Source organism: Excalfactoria chinensis, chromosome 4 (assembly GCF_039878825.1).
Source record: "Excalfactoria chinensis isolate bCotChi1 chromosome 4, bCotChi1.hap2, whole genome shotgun sequence".
NCBI lineage: Eukaryota > Metazoa > Chordata > Aves > Galliformes > Phasianidae > Excalfactoria > Excalfactoria chinensis.
The window spans coordinates 13,221,426-13,246,095 of NC_092828.1; the positions used below are offsets into that span (position 1 = coordinate 13,221,426).

The window sequence follows — 24,670 nt, forward strand, 5'->3', positions numbered from 1 at the left end:
TTTTAAAGTGCTGAACATCCTCCTTCCTGTAAAAGAATTTTTGAATTTCTGAACATTGGTAACAAAACCTATTTATAACTCCATGACAATTACCTCTTGCAAACAACATATTAGCTCATAATTTTAAGTTGATACATTTTAATAACCTTTCTGCAGTCTAATAACATTTACTACATTGTGTACATAACATTGTGTGCCTCCGGTGGCGCAGCGGGTGTGCCTCCGGTGGCGCAGCGGTAGAATTCCCGTTTGCAACACCAGGGGGCCCGGGTTCGAATCCCCCCTGTGGAGCAGGGGGTAGAAGTGCCGCTCTGCTACACAGAGGGCTCGAATCCCGGGAGTTGGACTCGATGATCTCTAAGGTCCCTTCCAACTTGCACAATACTATGATACTATGATATGATACTATGATAATAACATTTCTTCCAAGAAACCTCAGATACTGATTTCTTCAGTCACCCTGATACTGACAGAATTACATGCTTAACAATTTTTATCAATTCATAATTAAATTAGCAGGTACTTCGCAAACTACAAAAAAGTCTGGTATATCTGAACAGCATAAGTTACTGCTAATTCTAGTCATGGTAAAAAGTATTTATTAAGGACATCTATAAACTCAAGAGAGAACAGAACCCCACAGAAATCCTTACCTGAATTAAAGGTTTTATTATTTTTCTGAAAAGTAACTTCAATCCCTGTATCATCTGTTTTGACTGAGTTCATTTTACCATCACTGCCACATAGCTCTTCCACATGCAATACAGGACAGTCACTTTCCTCCCCCAATTCTGCTTCTATGGTCTCTTCACTGTGGTTATTTACAGTTAATTCACTTGCAGAAACTAAGGAAGGAGTCTGTTCCGCAGGCAGTGGAGTCCTTATTTCAGAAAACTCATTTTCTAAAAGTACATTTGAGTTATAGTTTATACCCCTTAATGTTTCACTCTCTATTGAAGCTTCTGAAATGATGCAAGAGAGTTCTGATGTAACATCCTCATGCAACACACGTTCAGCTTGGTCATCATCCTCATTTACCTCTGAGGAAGGACTTGGGCTCAGAGCAGACTCTGTACTAATCTCCACACAAAGGGCTTCATCTACGTTCATGATATTGACTGAATTTTCATCTGTGTCTGTGATTTCACTGTCTACAGTCATCTGAGATGCTTCTGATGCTTCCCTCACAACACTTTCATGGGACTCACTCTCTTGATCAACGACAAGCAAAGAACTACTGCTTTTTTCTGGGCCCGCAGTTGATAGGACGCATTCAATTTGGTTAGCAGTATTAAAAACTTCCTCATTTTTGTCTTTTACTTCTGAACTCTCAGCATCAAGTTGACTTTCTTCTATGACAGTAAATGTGAAGAGACTATCACATTCTTCCATTGTGCTCAGAGCGATCACTGCCCCTTCTTCTTTGTCTCCTATACTTGAAGCATCATCCTGATCTTCACTGTTGGTGGCAACCCTTAGAACAGGACCTCCACATTCTCCCACAAAAATCACAGAACCTTTGCCTCTTGCATCTGTATTGAAAGCAGCTAGTCCAAACTGTTCATCTACAGAAGCAGTGGTCTCCACAATCTTACATTCTTCTGATGCATTTGGAGAGATATCCTCTTCATCTCCTTCTGCTACAAGGAGCTGACCCTCAGCTTGTGGTGCTGTGCTTATCAGGACTATTTCACATTCTTCTGTCATACTTGTGGTGATCACAGCAGCTTCATATCTCCCTTCTGTTTCTGAAGCAGTGAGTTTATTTTCGTCTTGTACAGCTACACTAGACATAGGAGTTTCAAAACATTCTGCTGTACTTGTAGAGATCATTACGGTTTCATTTTTAGACTCTGTTTCTGAGATATGTTGGACTGTCTCCTCTGTGACTTCACCTGACATCTCCTCTGTGACTTCACCTGACATCAGGATTACTTGTTCTTCCACAACACTAGTGGAAATCATAGCACACTCATCTTTTTCTTCTCTATTGCTAGCAGTTGTGTGACTTTCATCATCTCCTCCTGCACTGGATGCACTGGGCATGGGAATATCATATATTTCTGTCCCTATAGAAACCACAGGACTTTCATTTATTTTTTTTGTTTTCACAGAGGGGAGCTGACCATTGTATTCAATAGCGGCACTAGACATAGGAGCTTCAAATTCTTCTGCAATACTAGTGGAAATCATGGTGCATTCATCTTTGTCCTGTTTACTGCTAAAAGATAGCACGCGTTCTTTAAATTCTGTAGCTGTGCTGGGCATGGGCACCTCTGTGCCTTCAGCATCGACTGAGATCATAGAGTTTTCCCCACTTTCATTTGCTCTTGCAACAGTAAGTGGACCTTCTTCAGCATCTATAGCTGAATATAAGGGAGCATCACTTCCTTCTACTGTACTGGTAGAGATGACATCACCTTTAATTTTTTCCTCACTGTCAGCAGAAATAAGAGAATTCTCATCTTCCTTTGGAATGGCACTACTTATAGAGCCATCAAGTTCTCTGCTGCCAAAGGTCATGGCATTCTCATGCTCTTCAGCACCAGGCTGACCTCTATCTTGCAGAGTCATAGCGCTAGTCATGGGGCCTTCACAATCCTCAGTATCTAAGGAAATTAAGGTACTTTCATGTTTTTCTATGCATGCAGCCACAGCATCCTCATCATCAGCACTTGCACTGGTTACACTGCTTTCAGCTATCCCTTTAGCACTCTTGCAGTTTGTGCCACAATTAGCTTCTTTCTCTGCATCTGTCATGCTGTCAATGGCAAGCTTATTTATATTTGTGCCAGGCGGTCCTGATTCAGCTTCCATTTGTTCAGCAACTATGCAGATAATGGAACTTTCACCTTCTTCTGCACCTATACAAATTAGTGTATTTTCACCTTCTGATCCTGTACAAGTAGAAGCATGCTCAATTTCTTCATTTCCCCTTCCAGTACTGGTCACAATATCCTCACCTTCTTCATCTTCTTCTTTTGAGCCTGTGCTAGTCACGAAATCTTCATCATCACAGGGACCAATGCTGACTATTGTGATACTAGCTTCCTCCTTTGTCCCTGTGCTGTCCATTGCACTTTCACATTTTTCAGTATCTAAACAAACTGCAAAACCTTCATTGCTGTCTTCTAGTCCTGTACAGACAACTGAAATTTCAGCATCATCTTCTGGAGTTATGCCTGTGCTGGTCACTGTACTTTCACCATTTATAGTATCCTCACATTTGTCACCAGTAGTTCCAGTTGTGGCACTGTCATTTGTGACCACAGCAACACACGCCCCACTTATAGAACCTTCTCCCTGGGCATCTGTACCCGTAACTGAACACATGAAGTTATGACTTCTTTCTTCTGCACCTGTGCAAGTCACAGTACTTTCATGTTCTTTTACTTGGCCAGCTCTCATATTGCCCCTAAATTCACCTGAACTGTCACCACTTGTTGATCCTTCACCTGATTCTGTACCTGCACTAGTTACAGCACCATCACTCTCCACTTCACCTAAGCAGGACACAGAACTTTCTAATTTGCCTGCACCTCCACAAGTCAAGGTCTTTCGCTTCTCTTCAGAGCCCGCACTAGTTACAGCATCATCTTTTTCTTCTGCTCCAGCACTATTCACACTACCTTCGTTTTCTACTCCACTTTCATTGACTGAATCCTTACCACTTTCTTCTGCATCAACCATAGTGCAGTCATCATTTTCTTCTTTTGTACTTGTTAGAAAGCTTTCACTTTCTGCTAATCCTTCAGTAACAACACTGCCACCACCTTCTTCTGCTGCTGTAACTGTACACTCATCAACATCTGTTCCTGTAATGAAACTATTCCCCTCACCACTTTTTACCCATACACCTGATGTGAAACCTTCATCAGCTTCTATGCTCGTGCAGATTAATGCCATCTCACTTTCTTCTTCTGAGCAAGTGGTTGTAGCATCACTTCCCTTTTCAGAATGTGATGCACCTTCAGCTCTTTCTTCTCCTGAACTAGAGGCCATTACAGTGCTCTCAATCTTTTCTGTGCTAGTTCCTATCACAGTGGCTGGAACTGTTTGCACACTGCTGTACAACAAACTAAATTTACTGCTTCCTGCACTGGTACCTACAGCACTGCTTTCATTTTTATCTTCTATGCTACTATTCCCTTCCTGTCCAGTAGCTGGAACAGAGTCTTTGACTGTTTCTTCAGGATCTCCTTTAGATGCTAATACAGAGGAAGATTGTATCACAGCACAAGTATCACGTGTCTCATTCTGTTTCACATTATCCATCATTGTGCTTCTTTCTCCCTTTGTGGAATCTGTATTCAAGCACTCTTTTCCTTTCTTATTCAGTTTTTTTAGAAGTTCCTCTGTTGGTACATGTCCACAGTCTTCAGTCACACCAGACTTCAAGCTTTCCTCTTTTATTTTCAACTCACTTCTTGGACTGCTTTCTAATTTTGATGTTTTGTCATAATCTTGAATAGGTGAGCCAGTTGTACTGTTCTCCATTGCTTGCTCATCAGGATGGGGTGTCTCATTATCTTTTCCTGTATTGTTTGTCTTAGTGTTGTCATCACCACCTTCCATAACAGAACTCAACACTACACTGTCTTCTTGTTCCATGTATACAACCTGTGTTGCATCATTCTTCGAAGCTGCAGCATCTTCAAACAAAGAAGTCCCATCTGAATTATGGCATTCCTCTTTAGATGTACTAGACATACTATCCAAAGAATGTGTAAAGTTAGAGATATCCATACCCATGGACTTTTGATCAGCAGCATCTCCTCTGGGAGACTTAATTGCTAAAGGAACATTATCTGAATTAGAGTTTATCACAGTTTTAAAATTCTTTGGTTTTCTGCTGTCTTCTGAAGTTCGATCCTTACTGGGAGCATTCAGTAAGATTCTATGACTTTTTCCAGATACAACACTCATTTTACAAGCTCCTTCTTTACAGAGTCCTTGATCAACTGACGTTTGTTTGGATAAAGCATCTAAGGCACCAACTTGCTTATTGGGGATATCTTCTTGTTTATTAGCTTTTTCAACTGCAGCCACAAACTTTGATTCAGAAGCTTCAAGATCTGCCAAGCTGCGTTTTAACTCCTTACTTGCAGAAGAGATTTTTTCTTTTGCCATGTGTTTAGCATCTGTGGCTTGGACTGAATTTAGAATACTTTTTCCTTCCATTATAGATTCTTCTTGTACTTTTGTTTCATCCAAATCAAGTTCCATCATCTCTCCCTCATGACCAGAACACAAGTCATCACTATTCATATTTGATTTTTGAGGGACTGGAAGAGAGCTGCTTATAGTTGCACCAACTGATTGCTTTTCTACTCCAGGCAAATTGTGGTTTGATACACTGCCTTTTCTGTTTTCACAGGATACCTTTTTACTTTTTTTATCCACTGCCACTGTGACACCCGTTACTTTTTCATGTCCACCATCCATTTCCTTTATATCTTTATCCTCCACTTTGGCACATGCTTCCTTTTTCTTTATTTCCTTGTTACTGTGCTTTATGCTTCTGCTTTTGTGACCATCAACAGAGAACTTTCTTTCTAGCTTGGAGTTACTTAAATCTTTATCACCTCTACATTTCTCTTTTACTGATCCTCTTTCTGCAGAGTGTAACTTAACTCTGTGACTGGAGTCTTTCTGTGATACCTGAGTTGACTGCATTCCACTCTCAAGCTCAAAATCAGCACCACTCTCTTCAGATATTTTATCTTCATTTTTGGAATTGTGTTGTTTATCTGTATCATTCTCTTCCATGTTCTTATCTTTGTCCAATTTCTGTCCAGTATCTTGTTTCATTACATTCTCCTGTAATTCTGTTTCAGATGCTTTCAGTTGTTTACTATGACTCTTTGACTTAGACTTCAATAAAATTTTGTCTTCTGCAAGGCTCTTAGATCTTCGTCTGTCTCTGTGAACACCATCTTCTTGTTTCAAGTTACTGTCAGAGTTAGTTGATTTCATTTCATGTTTTTCTTCCGAGGAACTTTCACTTCTCTTGTGCGATGCAGAAGCAAGTTGCTTTGAGGCACTTATAGAATCCTTCTGTGGCCTAGAATCACTCAGAGACCTTTTGGACTTGTATTCTGCTCTTGATTTTTCTGTTGAGAGATGCCTGTCTTTTTTATTTTCCTTACGAAGTAACTCTTCAGCTTTTAAAGTGGAATCAGAAACACCTTTTCCATCTTTTCCACTTACTGATATTTTCCGTTCACTTCGGTGCTTACTTTTTCTTTCAGATTTGTCATCTGACGAAATCTTCATTTGTTGATTATGTTTCTGAGTACCATCCTCTCCTTTCAAATTTTTCTCAGAAGAATGGAGTTCAACATCTTCAACAGATTTATGAATACTATCTCCTTTGCATTTGTGCTTTAAAGAAAGTTTATCTTCTAATGATGTTATTTCCTTTTCATTTCTATCTCTGTAAGACTTGGCTTCTTTTCTGGCAGCATTTCTCATATGTTGCATTTCTGTGTCACTATCTTTTTTGGGATGTTTTTCATTTTTAAATACAGTTTTCTGCTTCTGTAGCTCATCCGTATTGGCTTCCGCTCTTTCCAGTTGTCTTTTTGGGTCCTTTGTTTCAATGTCCTGTTGGATTCCTTCAGTATAAAGAGAGGTGGAGATTTTTCTTTTATGTTCTTTTTCCGCTTTAGAATCAGTTTTGTTTTCCTCAGCTGAATGTACTGATTCTGACAGCCTTCTCAGTGGTTTAGAGGTTTCAGTTTTGACAAGGTTATGCTTTAATTCTTTTGAAGAATTTTTTTCAGAAGTCTGCAAAATAAAGTTAAATATATGTAGGCAGATGTTAGAGTTCCTCTGCAACATTACTGACAACTGCTGAAGGCAAATTAACTTTAAAAACAATATCATAGGGAACCCACTTATTGTAATAAGAATTGATGAGAAAAACTAATCTTATTTCAACTAATTGCTATTGTAGGAAAGCCAAAAGAAGCAGAATTTAACAGTCTGCTTGACTTCTTCATACAGTGACCTCTCCCTCTTAAAAACAATTTTGAATAGATGGATAATAACCATTTAGACTGGACATACGAAGGAACTTTTTTTTCTCAGAGAGTGGTCAGGCACTGGAATAGCCTTGCCCAGGGAAGTGATGGAGTCACCATCACTGGCAGTGTTCAAGAAGTGTCTGGGCAGGGAGCTAGGAGGTATGGTTTAGGGGTTTTCTGTAGGTATGGTAAAGGGAGGACGGTTGGACTAGATGATCTCATAGGTCCTTTCCAACCTTGTGATTCTATGATTCTGTGATTTCAAATATTCCATGAGTTGCTTCAGAAATCTGTTACAATGTTTAAACAAAATCCAGAAACTCATAAGAGGTAGTTCTAGACTTCTAGTTAAACTTCTACCTATCACCTTCTTGGCAATAATGTTGTCACTAAAAACTCAACTTAAAAATCTTCTTTCTTTTACTAGTCAGACTACATTGTTACAACTTCCCAAGGAAAAGTTCAAGAAGATCAAACTTACCAAGCCTTTACAGGTAAGACTGCCTTTGCTCCTTATCAAGTCCAACATGCTTTATACATTACAGCTCAAATCCCCTCCCTTCCAGTACAAAATGATTCAGTACCAAATACATAAACAATGCAACCCCAATATTTACCATAATTTTGTTTTCTGAATTCTAGTAATGTTAGAGCACTAAAAGCAGGAAAAGAACAATTCATAAGAACAAATGCTGCAGTATTGTATGTAGTTTGGTATGAACAAACATTATTGCAATTAAAAGCAGTTCTTTCTGAAATTAATTTTATTAGCCTAAAGAGACACATACCTCATTTGTCTTTTGCACTTCCTTAGAATCATCTTCAGATGGCTCGAATTTCTTTTTACAACTATCTTCAACATGCCTGAAACAGGTATTTAGACAAGCAATCAGGAAAAAAAAAAAAAAAAAAGCAACTCAAAACTAACATGACTTTGTAAACTCTCTGCTTGCTCCTAAAACTGAAGATGAGACAAATGTACATTGAAATACCGAAGCAGAACATGAGTTACAAAACTTTCAACTATACAGCATGTCCAAACTATGTGTACTCACTTCATAGATGTACTTTGAGCAACACTGCTTTAAAGCAGAGAATTTTTTTTCTTTTTTTAATGTGTGTGTATGTGGAAATTATAAATACACACACAAGCATTCAATTAGCTTCAACACTATCAATCTGATTTTTTTAAAAAAATCTTACATCCTTAATGAAGTCAAGAAAACAAAGTAAGTGAATGAAAATGTAGTAATGGAAAGCTTGTAAAAACAAAAACAACAAAGCAAACATGATAGAATACAAAATGTCAAATATGTGCTAGAAACTCTGACAGATCCAAAACTGAAAGTTAATAGAGATGCATCACACATTCTTTCCTACGAGATGCACAAACATCTAACAGCTGTTCATTCTCATGTCTTTTCATTACTATACTGTACATAAAAAGTCACAAAAAGGCTGCTGAATTGCAGTATATTAAGCAGCCATAACTTTATACTTGTTTGTAACAAAGTCAACCAAATATCTTAGAAAGAAATTGTTTAAATAAGTAAGGCCAACTGCAAAGTTGAAAATTTACTTAATCTACAAAAATGAATTTCTAAGATTTCAGTTCTTTTGAGTAAATACACAGATACCTTGAATCTCTTTTTCTTTTTCTGCTCAAGGCTACTTTTTTTTCTAAGAATTTCTGTTCTTTAAGCACATCCTTAATGCTGGTTCCAGTAGCTTTTGACTCGAGACTTCTTGTTGATGGTTCTTCCAAGTTCAAGCCACTTTTTCCTGAAATAAAAACACAAATGGTGAAATAATTATGACCTTACATTTATTGCTAAAGCAGTAATATAACTGAAATCAGTACACAGTACTAAAGAATAGTGAAGAATACTAACGTATTACATATAACATATAAGGTTCTTACAGTGAGAGTGGGGCAGGTCTCTTCTCACTAGTGACAAATGACAGGACGAGAGGAAATGGCCTCAAGTTGTGCAAGGGCAAGTTTAGGTTGGATATCAGGAAGAACTTCTTTACAGAAAGGGTAGTTAAGTACTGGAATAGACTCCCCAGGGAGATGGTTGAATCGCCATCCCTGGATGTGTTTAAGAGCCGTTTGCATGTGGTGCTCAGGGATATGATTTAGTGGAGGGGTTTTTAGAGTTAGGGTACTGGTTAGGCAGCGGTTGGACTTGATGATCTTCAAGGTCTTTTCCAACCTGGGTAATTCTATGATTCTATAATGTATACAAGCAATATAGCCATGGATAATCAAGCAATTTAATTATGCATATACTGAAACCAGAAATCAGATTATTCAAACATTGGACTTTCAAGGGCAATGAAGGGAGACCTATTGTCAATCATTTTATCCTGTAAGCCATTTTCCCTAAAATAAGATCATCTTAGTTTCAGCTGGGATGTAATTATTTTCTTCAGAGTGCCTGGTATGATGCTATGTTTTGGTCCTATGAGAAAAACAACACTGATAACACACTAACATTTATAATAGCCGATAAACAGTGTTGTACAGAGTCAAGGCTATTCACAGCAAAGGGCCTAGGGAGCTCAGAATGAACAGAATTGGGAAAGTTGACTTAAACTGGCAAAAGGGATTTTGACCATAACAGGAAAAAAAAAAAAAAGAAAAAAAAAAGAAAAAAAAAAAGAAAGAAAAAGAAAAAAAAAAGGGAAAAAAAAGGAAAAAAAAAAAAAGAAAAAAAAACTAAAAAAAAAAAGAAAAAAAACTAAAAAAAAAAAAAAAGAAAAAAAAACCTAAAAAAAAAAAGGTTAAAATATTCATACCTTTAGCATTTTGACTTCCACTTTTCAGGGACTTTGTTTTTTCCGCAGTTTTCTGTTTACGTTTCTCTTCAAGTCTCTCTCTATTCATTCGTCTTCTTAAGAGTCTCTCTTCTTTTTCTTTGGCCTGGAGATACACAAGGAAGAAAAGACAATTTATCATTAGGTCAAAGAATATTCTATAGATATACAGAAATTCTACAGAAAACAGAATGCTTTGGTTTGAGGCAAAGAAAAAAAACTAATAGTACTTTGAAAGATTTATGTGAAAGTAAATGGAATCCTCTAGCACTCCTGTAAGGTGAAACTAGCTGAGTCCCAAAGAGTTGCATTGCTGCTCAATACAGCAGATGGAGACCAAAACTACTTTTTCAACGAAGACACCTAATTTATATAAATATTAACATAAAAGAAAAAAAGCAGAAGAAACCATAGTTTATAGGTATTTCCTTGCAGTTTTTTTTTTCTTCCCAGATATAAAATAATTAAAGAGAGGTAGGCATGACTGATTTACTACTATTTTCCTTTTTTTCCAGCTCTATGAACCTCAAATGCATAAGCAAAATAAAGACCTTATCTCACTCACCACCCATAAGTATCCAGCATTAGCTTGGGTCAAAGAACGCTATGTTCCTAGTAATGTGCATTTAGACATAGCAGAAAGCTCTAAAAGAACTGCTGGTTCCTGTTTTGTGTCCTTTCTTCAAGAGGAAACACACTTAAACATCTCTCCTCACTGCCTGCAGAAATGTAACAACTACGGACTTCAGGGACAGTGAGAAATGCATTTGTAAAGAAATTATATAGGGAATTAACTTGAAGTAATTAGTCCTGGCCCAAACTACACAATACCACACTGAAGGCAGACCATAGGTAGATAAAAGCTACTTCTTCCACTTAAATTATCTTCACACTTAATGATTCAAGCAAGAATCATTACATCAAACACAGCTGTGTGCTTGTATGTACTTTGTAAACTCTCTAATACCATAACACTGCTCATTTGAGTCAGGGGAAAGATGTCAAAGCCATCACGTGTGGGTGCTTGTTTTTTTTTTTTTTTTCTTTGTTTGTTTGTTTTGTTTTTACCTCCGCCAGAAACTTTTTAACTATACCCAGTAGAGTGTTTCCCTGGAGTGCACTGCTCTATACCATACAATACTGGTTAAAGCCTGAAGAAGGAACAGAGGTAACACACAAAACAAAACTAAAATCCTCCTTGCAAACCAAGGCCAATTAAGTAGTGAAATTCTGGTGTTGGAAAGTTTAAGGAGTTAAGACACAGAGCAGTAACAAAACTCAAACTCACAATGGACTGGCGACGTTGCTCTACAGTTCGTTCATCATCAGAATCGCTGAAGTATTTGGAGTACAAAAAAGGCTTACGAACATAAGCATGACGAACCGGCTTGGCTCTCCCATCACTCAGTTCATTAGTATGAGGCTTTGTCTTATTTTTATTGTTTTTCTCCACTTCATCTGAAAAGTTAGTTAAGTTTACACAGAGATTAATACATTAAGGCAGTACTTTCAACATTACGAGACACCCCAAACTTAACTTATTTTCCCCCAAAACAAAGTTCAAAATACCACTAAATTACTGAAACCTGGGATGTATTTGAATTTATGTACACTGTTCAGCTAAAAAAAATTTCAAGATGTTAAAAGGAAAATAAATTATGATAAAGACCTTAATCCTTGTATCTGAAATTGTGTTTCTTTATATCTACAGTATTTAGCTACTTTTGGCACTGTGCGAGTCAGAATATTCTGCTGTGTATTAAACTAAGATTCATTCCTACACCAAAAATTTGTACACCATTTAAAATATTAAAACAAGATAGGTTCTCTGAAAATACATAAATAGAACATGCTTGTTTACACTAACGTAATATCTACTTCTATTTTACTCAAATAATTTTATTTATCAGCATTATCAGAGATGGTGCAAAAGCACTTAGGCTTCATACCATACAAAGCATTCACACCTATGAAACATACTTCAGGCTTGTTTTCACTTCATGCAATCTGTCATGTTTACAAGAAACAGCAAAGGCAGAGAACATACAAGAAACTGAGTGCTTCTACAGAGCATAAAGATAACCTCAGAGTAATATCCTCAGGAATCCTTAAGAATCTCTGGTCTGCTCAAGAAAACTAAAAAATTAAACCTGTTCTCTGGCTGGGTTACATGTTACCCAACTCTTAAAGCTAGATCAATCCTTGGCCACCGCAGAAGAAACATGTAGATTATGGAAATACAAGCAAATCTAAAGCTCTGAAAATAAATAATAGAATCATAAAATCATAGAATTACCCAGATTGGAAAAGACCTTGAAGATCATCAAGCCTAACCATAGTACCCTAACTCTAAAAACCCTCTGCTAAATCATACCCCTGAGCACATCCAAACAGCTCTTAAACACATCCAGGGATGGCAATTCAACCACCTTCCCTGGGGAGCCTATTCCAGTACTTAACTACCCTTTCTGTAAAGAAGTTCTTCCTAATGTCCAACCTAAACTTGCCCTGGCACAACTGGAGGCCATTTCCCCTCATTCTGTCACTTGTCACCAGTAAGAAGAAACTTGCCCCACTCTCACTGTAAGCACCTTTCAGGTACTGGAAAAGGGCGATAAGGTCTCTCCTCAGCCTTCTTTTCCCCAGACTAAACAGCCCCAGCTTCCTTAGCCTCTCCTTGTAGGGCTGATTCTCCAAGCCCTTCATGAGCCTCACTGTCCTTCTCAAGACCTGCTCCAGTACCTCCATGTCTTTCTTGTGCTGAGGTGCCCAAAACTGAACACATTACTCAAGGTGAGGCCTCACCAATGCCGAGTACAGGGGCAGGATGACTTCCCTAGTCCTGCTCACCACACCATTCCTGATACAAGCCAGGATGCCATTGGTCCTCTTGGCCGCCTGGGCACACTGCTGGCTCATATTCAGCCGACTGTCCATCCATAAAGTCAGTAAAGTCAAGTACAACCAGTACTGCAGGATCACTAACAAATCAATTCAGTGTTATACTACATTTCTGGAAAAAAGGAAGGTAAAAATCTCACTGCAAAGCCTCATATCCATCACTTAAGTAGTTCTGTTCTCTATTAACATTGTAGTACAAATAAGATTCAAAACATCTAGCATATATAATACTATTACCAAAAAAAACCAAAACCAAAATAACTCAAAATATGCCTATTTGTCCTTCACAACTGCACAAATACTACCAGTCCACATTTAAAATCTCCCAGGTACAACACAAAATACTGGAAAACATCAAATTTGTTGGAAAATGTACTCGAATTACAAAAGAGTAGCAAATTATTTCTTGCAATTTTACCACCGCAATTAACAATCTAATTGGTTTACCATCTGATGTGATCTCCCCCTCTTCAGTACTGTCAGAAATCACAGGTTCTTCTTCGCTTTCCTCTTCAAAGGAAGAAAGGTCACTAGTATGGACAGAGCTGACAGTGATGTCACTGAGTACGTCCGTATCTGAATCTATTGATGTATGGTCTTGCAAAGGAGAAAAGCAGAGAAGATGTAATACAGCACATTGTATTTGAGAAGCTTTTCTTACAAAATAAATAAAGAAATTAATTCATTTTAATACTGAAAACAAAGTCTTAAGAAATAGCAAAAGAAAAAAAGATTTCAACACCTTAAACTGTTGAGTGGGAACTCTGAGATCTTGTTGCAATAATAGATGACCAAGGTGGCACGCACCTGAAGAATCAAAGATCTACGTTTCCTGATTCATGTACCTCAGTGAAAGGAGGTGAGCCATGAGCTACTGTGGCTACTGTGTCAGTAGCAGGAAAACATATGTTCCCACACACATTTCCAGTTCAGCTCCTGAATACACTTTAACACATCCATATTTTAAGAAAAAGAGCATTGCCCACATCATACCTTCTTTAGTACTTTCAGATGCTTTATGTTTATTGCTATTTTTTTCTGGAACCAACTGTTTCACTGGTTCTGACTCTTTCACTTGTTTCTCTTCTTTTGACTTAGCAGTATCATCACTTTTCTTCTTATCAAGTTTTTCTTTCTTTTCTTTCCTTCTATCACCTTCTGGTTTCTTTTCACATTTATCTACTAACTTACTCTTCTGATCTTCACTATCCTGTTGTATTTCTTTACTTGTTTCTTTAATTGTAACAGATGAACTACTGGTATCCTTTGCTGAATTTTTCATTTCTTCACTTTGGCAAGGAAGCTCATTTGAATCTTCACACTTTACAAACATTTCAACTCCTTCTCCAGAAAGATCAGAAATTGTTTTCTCTTTATCTGTTAAGTCTTCCATGTTTTTCTCAGTGCTACCATCAAAACTCTGCTGAGATAACAGTCTTTTTGCAGCTCTGTCATTGTTCTTGGAACTTGAGTTTTCTGTTGAAGCCCTGGCAGCACTTGCTTCTTGGTTCAGAGAAGTTATTGTTTCCAAAATGGACATTGCATCACTAGCTACATTGCCACTAGGAGCTGTAGTAGATACACCTTGAACAGGAAGAAAGAAAACAGTTTCAACTAATTTATATCATTTTCCACAATGGTAATGTTTGAAAGGAAGTAGCCTTTTAGCTAGAAAGACAATGACATTAAGAAAATCAAAAGAAAAAAGAATTGCTACTTCATTTAAGATAAATAAGATTAACCAAAATATTTCACTAATTTTTCATCCAGAGATTTCAGTTATTAAAAAAATAAAAAAAAAAATAAAAAAAAGAACAAGATGTTACAACCTTCAAGAAAAAGCAAGGATGGTCTATGAGAAGGATGCTTGACCTTACCATCAGTAGGCTAGGCAGAAATATACTGCCACAAGAATTCTACATCTCTTCCCACTGGTACCTTCATAACTGACATCAGAAATGGACTCTGTGTACTGATTAGAGAATAATAGATCCATCAAAATACCATATCACTTTCCTACTCTCTTAAAATGAATTTTGAAGATGAGTGAGAAAGGGTTAACTGGACTAGCACTGGGAGCCGCAGCTGGCTTGTTAACCCACTTACTTTAAAGGAAGCGGGCCCCACAGGAAAAGAGCTAGGATTTAAATAAAGGGTCTGGTTACAAGTAGATGAACTGCTGTGGAGTCTCTTAGGAAGGGAAAGAATGGACAAATACCTGCCAAAGCCTTTAGAAGCTGACACGGGGCAACATAAATAAAAAACAAATAAAGTGATGTCTTTATAAACAAAGGATTAGCTGATTTGCAGCAGAACTTAAGCTCCTGAGAGAATCTTAGCACAAAGCGACAGAATTAAGACAAATGTCTTCAGATAACGTCTTTTGATCTACTTAAACATAAAAATTAAATCATTCTTCTCATACAGCTATGTTTCATTTGATCACACAATACTTTACAGGGCCAGAGCCTAAGACCAACTTTCTTCCCTACAGTAAATTGATCCCTTCAAGTAGAAGTGACAAAGTGATAAGCGGCGATATCTCTATTGCCTTCTAACTTTATAACTGTAGCAAGAGACAAGTGTAATTGCATGCTGCCTGGAGTTCAGCTTGACAATCTGGATACCAATGATTCTGTGCTAGCAACAAACCCAGTCAGTATTCCGTTTCTTAAAGGAAACAAACTTCTGATAGTAGACTGCTAATGGAAGAGGTAGAATACCTTGCACTACAACAGACGTGTCCGTTTTCTCCTCACTTGGAGCTGTACTGGGGCCTGCCTCTTCTTTGTGATTCAGTGTTGCTAAAAATTCATGGACAGCTTTTTCCACCTGAGGTCTGAATGTGTGGTTGATCTTTGGGTCCACAACCTGAGAAATAATTCTGTCAATTCCAGATTCCAGCATTCCAGACCTGGAACAAAGTTACATTCACAATAAGAAAATTTCTTTTGGAGAACGTCTTAATGACGTATGTTCATTTAGATACCATGCAAACACTCCTAAACACTTTAAGTGTTTAGCACTAATGTTTTCTGAACAGGTATGTATTTAGTCAGCTGTCTGTATTTCCACAGCTCTAACACCTTATGAATTAAGAAGTCATCTAAGAAATGAAGTGATCCAATTGCATGGAAATGGCACAACAGAACAGCGTATAGCCACAGAAACACGTTATTACCGGTTATGTCTACAAAAGTTTACTAACTGTAAGAGTATAATTTGGGGGGGGGGGGGGGGGGGGAATAAATTAAGAGTCTGATCTTATCAACTCCCATGGCATAAAACATATTTTGGACAGCATGAGGAACAGATTAATCAGCCATCATTGTCCTAATTCACTTTTCACACAATACACTGTGACAACTCAGAGCTTGTATAGCTTTATAAAACACCTTTAAACTTCAGTAACAATATCAGTAACAGTAGAGAACTTGTTATCTTAGTGTTTTCTCTAGGCACATTTGTAAAAGACTACACTGTCTTTTGACACACCTGCTTAGTTAAAGAAACCCCCATATCCTCTGTACCAGTTACCAAAAGTCACTAAATCATAACTGAACACATTTGTTCACAAATCCTTTGTAGGACCCAATTCAGCGACAGAACTCACTCTACTTCAAAAAACTTCCCAATGTTTCTTATGACTACGCTTTAAGAAGTAAAACTAACAGAACATTACTGAAATAATCAAGCATTAGATAAGCACACTGACATCATCTTGGTGTAAGAGCAGTCCCACAAAAGCTTTTCTCCCTCTACACGGATTTACATCCATTTTTGTGTTTTGGGATTTGCGCTTTGCACTCTACAGGGCTTATATGTCAAATTCTATTAACTACCCTTAGTTCAAAATCAGGTAATAGCAACTGTGCAACTGTGTTTATTTCTCACTAAGAAATAGTAAAGGTTATCCTGAGCTGGAATGTCACACTCCAAGTCAGAAACAACCCTTACATCACTGGATCAGCTCCAATCAGACAAAATAACACTTGAAGCCCAACTCTGACTAATGCTGATGACAAGTGTACTAATTGAAATAATACCACTGTTTGCTTCAATTAAAAAAAAAAAAAGGAAGAAGAAAAAAGCTTATCTATAAGTCTCTTGATAAAAAAACAAAAACAACGAAAAACTTACAAGTGACCTACAGCCTCAGCTAGCTGTCAGAGCACAAGTGTATTCCAAAAGAAAGCCCAGAAGTATACTTTACCACTTACTTGAGAACCTGCTGCCTAATGTTATTTCTCAGCTGGTTCTTGTTGAGATGAGGGCTCCAGGTATGAGTGGCCAAATGGTTGCAAACAAAGTTATCAACACGCTGTCTCAAATTCTGATAGGCAGGCTGAGGGAAAAAAACAAAGCACAAGAGGACAGAGCGGTTGGAGGACGAGCGGCCATCCTTTCGGCGGCAGGAGTAACCCGCGGCCTCACGGCGGTCCGCCGTAGGTAGCAGCCGTTCCCGGCTTCCAACGAGGGCTGTAAGGCGTTTAACGCGCGCTGCCGGAACGGCTCAGCACCAACAGCCGCGCTCGCACCGCCGCCCACCGAGAACGCGGCCTCAGCTTCGCCCCGCTTAACAGCTGAGGTGAGGCGCGAGCTCCAACGGCCCGCACGGCCGCCCCTCACCTCCCTCACCCACCCGGCCCAGCGCCCGGGGAGAGGATCCCGCAGCCCTCGCTCAGCGCCGCCCGCCCGCACCTTGGTGTCCACGTCGGCCAGGCAGTCGCGGCGAAACTGGTCGAAGAGCCCCTGGCTCTTGAGGTGACTGACGATCATGGAGACCAGCTCCGGCTCCGCCGCGCCGCTCCCCGCGCCGGCCACGGCCCCCGGCAGCGGCGGCTGTTGCTGCGGAGGAGGCGGCGGGGGCGGCGGCGGCGGGGGCTGCGGCTGGGGGTTGCTGGCCATGGGGACGGCGGGGCGGCGCGGCCTGCGGGGAGCGCGGCAGCCGGCTCTCCCGGCCGAGCCCCGGTACGGGGCTGTTTCCCGAGCGGCGGCCGCGGCGGCTGTGACCCCGGAAGCGAAAGGGAACGGAGGGAGGAAGCGAGAGGCGACCAGAAGGGAAGCAGCGCCGCAGCCGAGAGCGGCGCCATCGGCGCGAGGCGAGCACTGGCAAAGCCGCGCGCGGCACCCGCGGGCCCTTTAAGGGGACGGAGGGGGCGGGGCTGCCGGCGGCCCGCCGCTGCGAGGCCCCGATCCGGCGGCGGCGGCGGTGGGGAACGGGCCAGAGAGGGGTCGAGGCAGCGGCCCCCGCGTTGCCCGCGGGGCCCGGCCGCGGCTGAGCCGCGGCCGGGCGCCGCGGGCAGCGCGGGGGCCTCAGGGATCCCGCCGTTCCTGCCGTCCACCGCCGCGCTGCTGCGCGCTCCCCGCCGGCGCCCTCGCTGCTCCGCCCCGCGCCCCGCCCCTTCCTGCGCTGGCCGCCATCATGGTGGGGGCAGCGCCGCGCGCTTCCTCCCTCAGGCGCGGGGCGGGGCCTGTGGGCCGCTGCTTCCGGTGCCGCCTGAGGGCCGGTGGGAGTGACGGTGGGGGACGGCTGTTGTCAGTGGGTACCTCCTGTTGCTTTGAGCTTAGCATAAACTGCAGCCTAGTGATCTGTGTGCTGACTTAACTGTGACTAAATCAGGACACCAAAGCCAATAAATAAAGAATGTGAAAATACAGAAGGTAATCTCATTAGTGACAGTGCTGGTCTCGCTCTCCTGTCACTTCCTCCTGTAGGTAGCTGAGCTCTGGGATGTAAAAGCATGGAAAGAAGTGTAAATATGTATGAAGAGTGACCTGCTTCCTGAGTTATAAAAGAGACTTCACGCTATTAATGTTCTTGTTACATGGGTTTTATGATGCGATTGAGATCTTGTTCAACTACAAATGTTAATCATCATTAAAAATCTGCTTGATCATAAAGGCTTGAGTCTCAGGACTGTTACTGCGGACTTGAAAGCAAGTTAGTAGTATAATGACCTGCAGAACAGCACTCAGACTCACAAGAGTCAGAATGTAAGACGCTTTATTTAAGGTGTGTACAGCAGCACACTGGGGAGCATGCACCACCCTGATTGTGCAACTAGTGTCTCTCAAGCAGTTGTATTTATACAACACAACATGCACACTCATAATTCCGCAAAGCTGGTACTGCTAACTCACTCTAGACAGTGGGTTGTCCTATGCTAACTAATACCTTGAATGTTTTCTTGTTTTTCACTCCTTGGACATGCGCAGTGTACAGTCAAGTCTGAATAAGTTTTCCTTTGTGGTGATTGGTACAGTTCCTTATATGAAGGTTTGAGGACTGGAAGTCCAGGAGCTTCTTCCTTTGTAATATGTTATTGTACATGTACAGGGGGCCCCCTGTACAGGGATCATCCTAGGGTTTCTACCTTTACTCAATATAGCTCATCTCTAGCTGTCCTGCTGTAAGGTAAGTTATATCTATTTGGAGAACATTCTTCTCAGAACAATAGCAAGGCACTGGAACAGGTTGTGGTGGAGTCACCAAACCTGGAAGTGTTCACGAAATGTGGAGATGTGGCAATAAGGGTTAGTGGGCATGGTGGTGATGGGTTGATGGATGGACCAGATGATCTTTTCCAACCTGAATGATTCTGTGATTCTATCTAGATGATTTAGATCTCCATATAAATCTGACAGGTATTGAAGAGTATTGTGAATGCTGGAATAACTGATAAGAGCTGCAATCTCTTGGAGGACGAAAGCACCAAAGTTTAAGAGCATTATGAAGTCTGTAGCTTGGAACCTGGTACAGCCCCTAACGGTATATGCCAGCATGAGGTCTATTGGATCTGTTACGTCTCTTCTCAATAAAGAAAAGTATTGTCACTGCTGACTAAAGGTCATGCAGCAGTAAGCAATAAAGTGCAGAAGTCAAGGGTGTTGTTTTTGTAAATGCATTGCTAATTTTAGAAATGGTGTGTGATTGTGATAGAGGATGAAAAATTCAGAGATCGTTGGCAAGTTAGCAACATTTCAAGTTTTGGGTTTGCTTTTCTTTTTTTTTGTTAGGAAAAAGCAATGCAACTTACATTTAAATACATACATACACCTATTTCTATTTTCCCAAAATTCAAGAATAATGCAGAAAATAGAAAAAAAAAGAAAATCCTACACCCTTTTAATAGCACAAGTGGTGCACTTGCTTCACTGAACAGCATACCACTCGCATACAAGACATCGCAGCCTGGAATACCTGTGGTCTTTTTCTCAAGCTGTGTTAATGAATGTGCCATGAAAATAGTAGAAAGCAAGAATCCATGAATGAGATTTAGGAATTTTCGGGTTAACAGGGTTTGGTTATGCCCACTGGTCTGAAACTATTGTAACAAGCAGTCCATGCTCTAATTGATTCAGCAGTTTAATGTGACTGTTCTGTGCTATGAGCTTCCTACCATCCCAGGTTATGCACAATTTACTCATTGTTGCGGGCTTTCCAGATATTTTATTAACCAGATTAAGTAATCCAGCACTGCAGAACTTTAATCCTAAATGCTAGATGAAGATGGCTTTTTTTGTTGTTGTCTGGGTTCAACTGTACACTCTCAGTTGGGAAGATGCTGGAACAGAAACTAACAGCCTTTTGATAATAAAACAATAATTAAACAATCTCTGTAATCATCTCTTCACAAATAAGGATACACAGAAGAGGGAGCTGTTCAGAAGAATTCAAGTTTCATCAGGAATGACTGGAATACCCGAGCAGATTCTTAGATAGTAAAATCTCTAAAGCTGCCTAACACCAGCTAGGAATTCACCCCAACTGAATTGCTCAGTTCATCTTCTACATATGTGGTAACGTCTGTGCTTTGTACCATCTGTGTTATCATTGTTGCTCCATTTTGTGAAGCTTATTTTCTTTTGCTGTGTAGCTTATGTGTTGTTTATTGTGGAACAATAAAACACTGAGCCTTTGGTGTTGAACTGATTTGTTGTAAAAATGTGCATCCCTGATGCATAAACAGTATATTTCATGATTATCTCTGGTTAAAAAAAGTGTCAGATTTTCTTATGTTTGCTGATGGGGGACTTAATACAAAAAGTCAAAATTATTACATCAGCAGTAATCACAGTCTAGTCCAACCTGTTTTGAAACAGCAGAAAAATGGTGCCTCGGTATTGCTGAGGTTTTGTGCTTCATCCGCCAAGTAAATCTGGCTTCAGCTGAGCTGTAGCATGAAGTGCTCAGGTTGTATGACTAAAATGTATCCAGCACACACGCTGTATCTTTAGCTGTGATGTTACATGATAGATACCTCGGTGCGGCAGTGGTCTTGGTGTGCAAAGTGTTCCTGGGCTTCCAAATCTGGAGGATATGATTCTGTCATCCTTTTTGCATAAAAGCATTTTGATAAATTGCTTGCTGTTTACTAAAGCATGCTTGAAATGCTTTTTCTGCCCTCACAACCATATTTTCCACAAGTGTTACTAATGTTTTTACTTGTTCTAGCACATATAAGCGCTTTTTTTTTTCCTCCCATGTGGTGTTGACTGGTAAGGCCTGTGTAAAAGATGAAGCTTGTTGGCTTAAGTGTATTACTGAATGGAGTGATTGAAGTCAGTGATGGTTTAGTTCAAGGGAGAGGGCACGTTGTAGCTCCTCAAAGCAGCCAATCAAATAGATAAACTGAAGTGTGCTACAATAATACTACGGCTTTCATGTTCAGTAACTAGCACTTTTTTTTGTTGTATTTGCTGGTTAAAAGTTGACTGGTTAAAGTTTGAAAAAAAAAATTCTGTCAGTCACATTCCAATGAACTACATTTTCTAACAGGTTTTCTCTGATGTAAAGAGAAATGAACTCATTTTTATATAGTTTTAAGATGTAGAAGTGCTTTCAACTTCTGACTGTTACTGTATCTGAAAGGTTAGTGGTGTTTTTTTCCCCCAATTTCAGACCTTCAGTATGACATCCAGTTTGCACATCATGCTTTCAAAGTACATTATTTTGCAGGTATGGCTAAACCTCTTTTCCATTTGTTCTCATTTTATGTCTCTCTTAAGGCCAAAAATAAAAAGAGTTTCATCATCCCAAAATTTTGTGACAAAGCCGAGTAGAGCATGTTTAGCGGATGACATTTGAGAGCAAAAACGATTACTGTCATAAATAGCTTTAGCTCACACAGTCATTTGATATTTTTCTCTTACATGAAAGAAATCTTCAATGGCAGATGGAGTCTTGACCTGACCATGAGGGGAACACACGTGCTCGTGGCCATGGTAGTAATTTACCATGTGTCTCTTTGTGGTGCACTCGTCCATGGTAATGAGGAAAGGTAGGCAAGCACTAAGGCTTTCTTACTTCTTCAGAAGTAATCAGCGGCTAATTGATGCAATACGGGTGGGATTGTTATTGGCATCTAAGAGACTGGACAGCAATCTCATGCTGACTTGATTGATGATCTCAGTATATCTTTTGTTTTTTTGTTTTTGTTTTTTTAAATCTTGGTTCCTGCCTGCTGAAGAAATACTGCTTTATTTCATCATTCACATGAAAAACATTAGATTGAGTGGAGTGACTGCACTCCCTGTAATAGACGTTTTACTTTGCCGTTTGTTTTTGACTGGAAAATACATGCTTCTATTTGTGTATAGGGAGACAAAGAAAAAGTTAATAGTGGCTTTCTCTCCAGAGAGAGCACGAGAGATTATGCACTCTTTCACTTTTGCCTAAATGTAATTTTAACAGTAAGGTAAAATATTATAGCTTAAACATGAAAGCATAGTGAGTGGATACACGAAAGCACGATATCTTTTATATCAGCATTCTTTGCTGACTGCAGCAAGGTGAAATCAAGGTGGAGGCACTGCTTAAATGCAATGCATGAAGCCTAAAGTAGAGCTGATGGACTGAATTTTGCTTTAATTTATACCTAGTGCAGTTCCATTGAAGTCAGCAGGGAGATGGATCAAAGCAGGACTTTGCTGCTAAATAATAGGGTGCTCAAAATTGCTCATGCCATCTTTTTGCAACCTTGGTTGTAAACCTCAAGGGAAAATTAGAGTTATCCTATTTAGTACCAAAAAAAAAAGTGTTTTCTGTGGAAAACTGAAAATGTTTAGAACCAGAATTTAAAAAAAGAAAAAAGAAAAAAATTGAAAATGGAAGTTTGGTCTTTTGTCTTGCTCTTTTGTGTTGGGGTGACATAAGTACAGAAAAAAAGAGGGCCTGTGAGTCATCTCCCAACAGCATTCCTTTAGGAGAGGTGGGGCTGGATGGAGGGAAGAAGACGAGTTATTTTGTCACTGCTGACCTACATGGTTCACTATACAGCTGGGCAACTTTGAGATCTCCTGCTGAGATTGTTGGGAGCCTGCAAAGAAAGAAGTGGTAGGAAATGGGACCTGGTGGGACACAATGTCCTGCTGGCTCTGGCTATCAGTTGGGGCTGTGGGTCAGATGTTGTCAGTGGTGTGTCCCTATTCCCAGACCACTTGTCAGTCTGGGTGTGGACCTGCTGGGTACCTGAGCCTGAGATCCTGGCTTTGTTCTCCACTGAGCAGGGAGAGGGGAGGGGAGCACTGTCTATCAGGCTGGTTCCTGTGGTGGGCCTGAACAGAGGACTGGGACCCATAAGCATTACACTTCAAGGCTAAGTGCAGCCCTCAGAACTCATTCTGAATTAGGTGGGATATAGAGAAAAAAACCTTCAAGAAAACAGCAGAAATGATAATGCTCATTTCACATCAAATCCTAAACACAATTGTGCTCCATCCTCTTGTCACTCCTGTACTCCCAGCTTCACTGCACTCCTTTGTGCCCATCACAGAGCTTGATTTTTCTTTGAGCAAGATGTGTGTTGGCATGCAACCTGACTGGGTGATTGCTGTTGCTGAGGCTGGTACCTTTCCTTCAGCAGAGGCACTTGTTCCAAATCTTTCCTTCTCACCTATTGATTTTCACAAAGATGATTGGAATTTAATGTCTTTAAGATTGGCACTTTTCTGCCAGACCATTTAAATTGGCCAGCAGTTTAGAAAGTTATGGGGCAGGGGCTGGAGAAAGGCAGATAAATTGTCAAAGATTTGTTATCCAGGGAAAAAAAGAAAGAAAGAAAATAAATGAAGAGAAGCTTGGGTCTGCTAGGATATATTGTATGTGGAGATAACTGGCTCTGAAAGTATTCAGAGACCAGTTGCTTTCTGAATAGGAACTGATGTAGAAGGCAGACAAGAGGAAACAATCCCAGCTAGTGCTCCATTTCTTATTGCTGGGGCACAGGAAAAGGCAAGGTTTTCTATTTCATTCAACTTGGAAGAAAACAGAAACTCAGGAAAGATTACTGCCAGCGTTGTGAAGACTAGTCCTAAACATTCAAGTGTTCCATGTTCGATCCTAGAGTAGGAAGTGAGTAATTTTTTAAGTTTATTCGTGTGAATGTATACAAGAGTAATACACTAGAATGTATTTTTTTGCATTCATTTGCTCCTAAGAATGTTTGAAACCTTTTTGGAGTGGAGAAGTGCAGTGTTGCTCCAGAAGTGAGCAAAACCGTTTCTGTGCTCAGTAAAAAGGAGCTATCAAGGCTGTAAATGAGAAAATAATTCTGTAGAAGCCTTTTTCTCCTGTTTTAAGTATGCTGGCCAGAAGAAGGACAGACTGCTGAAGCACAGCCCTCCACTGGCCTCAGGCTGCTGCACCCAGCTGGCTTGTCCACAGCCCCTGTCAAGCACATGACAAGACAGCTTCACCTGCAACCTCCTCTGCAGGATTTGCCTCAGGTAGCACCAACCCGGTCTTTTTTAATTTTTTTATTATATTTTACCCCATGGTCTTTGTTGCTGCGTGTTAATTGACAGTCATCTGGCCGACTGTGTTAACACCAAGCATACAGGTTGTTTTGTAAGAGCAATTCTGAAGAGCAGTGTTGCAATGCAGCTGATTTATTTTTCTAGTTAGAAACATCATTTAC

General features: G+C 40.1%; 1 protein-coding gene across 1 annotated transcript in view; it reads right to left on the minus strand.

The window, feature by feature from the left end:
- The window catches only part of BOD1L1 (biorientation of chromosomes in cell division 1 like 1), a 38,990-nt gene extending 21,190 nt beyond the window's left edge, over positions 1-17,800 (minus strand). The window contains exons 1-10 of the mRNA XM_072334598.1: positions 17,451-17,800; positions 16,970-17,094; positions 15,473-15,663; positions 13,743-14,333; positions 13,197-13,346; positions 11,137-11,306; positions 9,831-9,954; positions 8,666-8,810; positions 7,817-7,892; positions 654-6,789 (exon numbers count right to left, since the gene is read on the minus strand). Coding sequence (XP_072190699.1) covers positions 654-6,789; positions 7,817-7,892; positions 8,666-8,810; positions 9,831-9,954; positions 11,137-11,306; positions 13,197-13,346; positions 13,743-14,333; positions 15,473-15,663; positions 16,970-17,094; positions 17,451-17,657 — 7,915 coding nt within the window. The 5' untranslated portion in view covers positions 17,658-17,800. The remainder of the gene's footprint in view (positions 1-653; positions 6,790-7,816; positions 7,893-8,665; positions 8,811-9,830; positions 9,955-11,136; positions 11,307-13,196; positions 13,347-13,742; positions 14,334-15,472; positions 15,664-16,969; positions 17,095-17,450) is intronic.
- Between the last annotated feature and the right edge of the window lie 6,870 nt (positions 17,801-24,670).